The sequence below is a fragment of the Candida margitis genome, assembly GCF_024628925.1.
Source record: "Candida margitis strain CBS 14175 chromosome Unknown scaffold123, whole genome shotgun sequence".
Lineage (NCBI taxonomy): Eukaryota > Fungi > Ascomycota > Pichiomycetes > Serinales > Debaryomycetaceae > Lodderomyces > Lodderomyces margitis.
Genome location: NW_026261872.1, coordinates 2,573 through 8,491, shown reverse-complemented (window position 1 = coordinate 8,491; position 5,919 = coordinate 2,573). Strand labels below are relative to the sequence as shown.

Here is a 5,919-nt window from a genome sequence, read left to right as displayed (position 1 = left end):
GGACTCTGATTCTGGATCCGAAGCCTATACTCGGCAAATGATCTAAACGATCCAGGCTGAGTGACTTGTTGAGATACTTTTGGCGACGGATCAGCAACAACGAGGTGAGATATACAACCAAGCCCAAAAGCAGCCACTTCACGGAGTATCAATTCTATTCTGAAATCTTGACATCGCCATCTTCATCTTTCATCTCCCCGCCATTCGGCTCAGTATCCTCCTGCTCCTCGTCTATAGTCTCAACAACCCCTTCTGAACCATTCCTCCTGTTGATGTCCCTCTTCCTTTTTTCCTTCTCACTCTCATTCTTGTTCTTACCTTCTTCATTTTCCCCATTGGTAGTGCCATCCTTGATATTCAAATCGCCATCTCCATTATCCTGCCACCTCTTCACCATATCATTCATCAATACATTCATAATATCCGGATTAACAATATCACGTCGAAATTGTTCCAGTTGCAATAATGATAAAATGTGCAAGCAGTTGGGGTAAACTAGATATCGCAGATATTGTGGCTCAGCCCAATACTGCAAGTACTTTAAATAATTGACAAAACATGGGTCTTGGAGGTAATTGTTCTGAGCTAGGTAGCTTAAATAAGGGATATTGCTTAATGATTGAACAAACTCTAGTTCAATTTCCCATCGCGTTGGGAGTGAGTTGATTAAATCTGTGTATTCTTGTTGTTCTTGTTCTTTCGAAAGCAGTCGACTTTCGGTAGCAGATTGTGCTTGTTGTTTGTTAGACGTGGCTATATCGGACATTATTATGGTTTGGTGTTCTTTTGCGATTGATTCTGAGTTGGGTAATCTAACCAGCTAAACACGATTCCAAGACGCTTTCGGTTTTTCATAATATGACTTTGTGTGCGCGCACGACTTTACCATTAACCATGACTTGGAAACAAAACTGAAGTTGACAAAGCATTGCATTTTGACCCATTATCCTCTAGTTCTTTTAAATCTCCTGCCTATTGCTATTGGGAAACAACAGTACAATAGGATTTGGTATATGCAAAACTACTTCCTTTTTAATGTAACTTTTGCTATTTTTTGCTTCAAATTACTACAAATTACTCCTGATAAACGATTTCGCTGTTAGAAATTTTACTAACCAGAGAAGAAAGTCACAACATGCTTAATATATAAAACACGTAGCAAGTAATTATTACATCTTTCACTGAAATCGGTATATACGCCCTACTGTAATTTGTCTTTACAGTCTTCATCCAATTTGACACCAATTGGTAGCGACAAGCCTCACTCACAGATCAAAACATAAGATCAAAACAAACGACGCGAAAAACCTTAACCAAACAGATACATTCAGCCCTTACAGCTTTACAAATGTCGAGCAATATACCAATATCAAGCTCCTCAACGAGCCAAGTATATACCAACACAACGAATCAAAACCAATTTCGACCAACCAATGATCCACTTACACCACGAGAGGTAGCTCTAAGCAAAGAACTCAAACAACTACGATTAATTCACACGAGACTCACATCTTTTGCTTCGGCAATAGACTCCGTCAAGTCAAACATGTCGGAATTCAACAATGGAACCACTAATGCCTTGATTATGATGAATAAATGGAGCGATATAATCTCACAAGCGAGCTTCACTCATGAGATGCTTAATAATACAGAGTGGCATCCACAAGAGGATGCGGATGACGAAGAGGACGAAGGTGATGGCTTTGAGAGCCAAGACACGATAAGCTTTCAAGCAATGGACAAGAATGATGATGCTGAGCTTGAATTGTTGCTGCGCAAATTAATGAATTATGAACTGGAAAATATGGTTTTGAACAAGCGATTAGAAAAGGAAGTGATGGCGAAACAGGAAAAGAGGCATAGTGTTGAAGAACAAGTGAATAAAAGGAGACGTGAGTTGGGGCTATATGATGGGTCGAGCCTGAGTAGTAGAAAAAGACCCATGCGATAAGTGTGTGTCTGTGTGTGTGCATCCGGGCCCACCTACTACAATTCACATTTCGTTAAACAAAGTATTATCTATATTACATATCACTAATCATAATAAATATACACCCCCTTCTTTCTCAGGCCTTTAAAATGCTAGTGATCAAATCATTAGCATCAACAGAATCGCCTTCTCTCACCAATAAATCATCGACAAGTCCACTCACAGGTGCACTAATCACCATCTCCATCTTCATGGCCGACAACACGGCAATTGGATCACCTTTCTTAACTTCTTGGTGCTTGTGGGTTCTGACCTCAATAACAACACCAGCCATTGGTGCACCCACATCATTAGGCGCGGAAGCTTTTGGTCTTGTTTTGGTTTCAACCGAAACGGTGTTATCTTCCACCGATACGGATCTCATTTCACCATTCAATTCGAAAAATACTTCACGGGTACCAGTCTTTTCTGAAATTTCACCCACTGCCAACAACTTGATGATCAAGGTCTTACCCTTTTCAATATCAACAACAATTTCTTCACCAATGTTTGCCGGTTTGAGGAAAAATCTTGTTGGCAACACACTCAAATCACCGTACTTTTCAACCTGTTTTCTAAAAGCTTCAAATACTTTGGGGTACATAACGTACGAAGCAACATCAGTTTCATTAACTTGGGATCCATATCTTGAGGTCAACTCTTTTCTAATACCAGCAAAATCAACTGGTTGCAAGTACAATCCTGGACGCTTGTCCAATTTTTGGCGCTTATTGCCCAAAATGTTGGTACGCAAAGGTTCAGGGAATCCACCATATGGCTTACCTATCAACCCTTCCATAAAGTCGAGTACCGAATCAGGGAAATCCAATTCGGAAGCAAGACGGTTGACATCTTCTTCGGTTAAGGAGTTACTCACCATAAATTGAGCCAAGTCCCCAACAACTTTCGATGTTGGAGTCACCTTGACCAAGTCCCCAAGGATCTTGTTGGCAACTTTATAAGTTTCCTTTGTTTGCAACCATTTCTCACCCAAACCCAATTGTTGTGCTTGGAATAACAAATTGGTCAATTGTCCACCAGGGATTTCGTGTGAGTAAACTTCTGGATCAGGTCCCTTCAAATCGGCCTCGAAGCAAGAGTATAATAATCTCATTTGGGCCCAATAGTTGTCCAACTCTCTAACTAATGATTCGGATAATCCAGTGTTGATAGAACCCTCAAACGAGGCCAAGATGGCACTGATTGATGGTTGTGAAGTTAAACCAGACATCGAGTTTGAAGCAGCGTCAACAACATCAGCACCAGCCTTTGCACACTCAGTCATTGAAGCCACACCAGTACCAGCTGAATCATGTGTGTGAACATGGATTGCCAACTCTGGGTAACGTTTTCTAATCTCACCCACTAACAACCTGGCTGCTGCTGGCTTCAAAGTACCAGCCATATCTTTGATACCCAAGAAATGAGTGCCCATTTTGACAATCTCATCAACAACCGACAAGTAGTATTCCAAGTTGTACTTCTTTCCTGGCTTCAACATGTCACCAGAATAACAAACAGTGGCTTCAACAACACCGCCAGCTTTCTTGACAGCATCAATACCAACTTTCAACTGTTCTAAATCATTCAATGCATCAAAGACACGGAAGATATCAACTCCGTTGTCCTTGGCCTCTTTGACAAATTGGTCAATTGCGTTATCGGGCAACGAAGAATATGCAACACCATTAGCACCACGCAATAACATTTGGAATGGGATGTTTGGCACTAAAGCCCTCAATTTCCTCAATCTATCCCATGGATCTTCATAAAGGAACCTCATACAGACGTCAAAAGTGGCACCACCCCAACATTCAAGCGAAAAAGCACCATTCAAAGCAAATGCAGTGGTTGGAGCAATGTTTAACAAGTCAATAGTTCTAACTCTGGTTGCTAGCAAAGATTGGTGCGCATCTCTCCAAGTCGTATCGGTGAGCAAAGTACCATTAAATTCTCTAACCTTTTTAGCAAAAGCATCCGGTCCTTCTTCCAACAACACTTGTCTCCATCCACGTGGAGGTGGTGTATGTGTAACATCAATTGGAATTCCAGTCTTTGGGTCGTGCAACACTGGAATCAATGCTTCATCATTCAATTTAGGGTATCCAATCTGTCCTTTAATCGATGATCCATTGACGTAAAGATCAGCCAAGTATGACAACAACTTGGTGGCTCTGTTTTGCGAACTAACCATTTGGAACAATGACGGGGTATCGTCAATGAATGTTGTCCAACAATCACCCTTGATGAAAGTCTCATTTGTCAAAAGGGCCAAAAGGAACGGGATGTTTGTCTTGACCCCTCTTATTCTAAATTCAATCAATGCACGCAACATTTTCCTACGGGCAATTTCAAATGTGGAACCAGAACATGAACATTTGACCAACATGGAATCATAGTGAGGAGATATGACCGAACCAGCAAACCCATTACCACCATCTAACCTCACACCATTACCACCAGCTGATTTGTACACCTCAATTTTACCAGTGTCTGGCTGGAAGTTTTTGGCTGGATCTTCTGTAGTGATTCTACACTGAATGGCGAAACCTCTAGTGGTGATCTTATCCTGTAATAATCCCAACTGTTGCAATGAAGCGCCAGCAGAAATTTGAATTTGAGCAGCTACAATATCGACTCCAGTGATTTCTTCTGTGATGGTGTGCTCAACCTGGATTCTAGGGTTAATTTCAATAAAGTAGTGCCTGTTTTGCTCATCAACCAAGAATTCAGCGGTACCCGCGTTTCTATAATTGGCACTCTTGGCTAACTTTACCGCATCGGTCAAGATGGCATCCCTGACTTCTTTGGGCAAGTTTTTGGCTGGTGCAATTTCAACAACTTTTTGGTGTCGTCTTTGGACTGAACAGTCTCTTTCAAACAAGTGTATGACATTACCGTAGTTATCAGCCAACAATTGAACTTCAATGTGTTTCGGTTTATCCAAAAACCTCTCAATAAAACAAGTTCCGTTACCAAATGCAGTCTTTGCCTCAGAAGTGGCTCTCTTGAAGGCGTCTTCAATATCGTCACCCTCACGAACGACTCTCATACCTCTTCCACCACCACCAAAAGCGGCTTTTATAATAACAGGGAATCCGTATTTCTCAACAAACTTTCTTGCATCGGCAACATTATCAATTGGGCCAGGTGTACCTGGAACCACAGGAACGCCATTGTCAATAGCTAAAGTTCTAGCACTAACTTTATCACCTACGGCATCAATTGTCTTGTAACTTGGACCCACCCACAAGATTCCGTTTTCTTCAACTTTTTTAGCAAATTCACTGTTTTCAGAAAGGAATCCATATCCTGGATGAATCATATTAACGTTGTGATGCTTGGCGATGTCAATGATTTCATCGATTTGCAAGTAAGCTCCAACAGGTGAATATTGCCCCTTCTTTCCAATGGCATACGATTCATCGGCTTTCAACCTGTGCATTGACAATCTATCTTCATGCGAGTAAATAGCAACAGTCTGCATAGACAATTCGTGAGCAGTTCTGAAAATTCTAATGGGGATTTCACCTCTATTGGCGACCAATATTTTATTCATTGGTCCCAACACCGACGAGGCTCTTCTCATTTGGTTGATGGGTCCCTCCTGAGCACTTGTTGGCTGAAGGGTCGACATTGTTGAATAAGAAAAGGGGGGGTTGTTAATTGATGAAATAGCAATTCTGGAAAAAGTGGATGTGGATGAATTGATGTTGATTTTATATTGAGAAGATACTAGAAATCAAAATCCAAAAATTAAAAAAATTAAAAAATAATTGAAATTACAACTTAGATAAACGTCCTGCATATAATACGATGATGTAACTGATCAAGCAGTTTGTAATTATTCCGCCGGCTTTACGTATTTATTGTTTTTCTAACCACTTTTACAATACCTTTTGAGCCAGATCACTACTACTAGGGGCCTATAAAGGCAACCGGACTTCTTA

General features: G+C 40.9%; 3 protein-coding genes across 3 annotated transcripts; 1 reads left to right on the top strand and 2 right to left on the bottom strand. All coding sequences in view use genetic code 12, as the record gives it.

The window, feature by feature from the left end:
• Positions 1-154: 154 nt before the first annotated feature.
• SOH1 (Soh1p) lies at positions 155-766 on the bottom strand (the record flags this gene model as incomplete). The annotated part of the gene is made up of 1 exon (XM_051816360.1): positions 155-766. The coding sequence occupies one exon, from the start codon at positions 764-766 to the stop codon at positions 155-157; it is 612 nt and encodes a 203-aa protein (XP_051670287.1).
• Positions 767-1,348: 582 nt separating this feature from the next.
• Positions 1,349-1,951, top strand: DUO1 (Duo1p; the record flags this gene model as incomplete). Its single annotated transcript, XM_051816359.1, has 1 exon — positions 1,349-1,951. The coding sequence occupies one exon, from the start codon at positions 1,349-1,351 to the stop codon at positions 1,949-1,951; it is 603 nt and encodes a 200-aa protein (XP_051670286.1).
• A 115-nt stretch (positions 1,952-2,066) lies between these two features.
• Positions 2,067-5,606, bottom strand: PYC2 (pyruvate carboxylase 2; the record flags this gene model as incomplete). The annotated part of the gene is made up of 1 exon (XM_051816358.1): positions 2,067-5,606. One exon carries the CDS (start codon positions 5,604-5,606, stop codon positions 2,067-2,069), a length of 3,540 nt encoding a protein of 1,179 aa, XP_051670285.1.
• Positions 5,607-5,919: the final 313 nt, after the last annotated feature.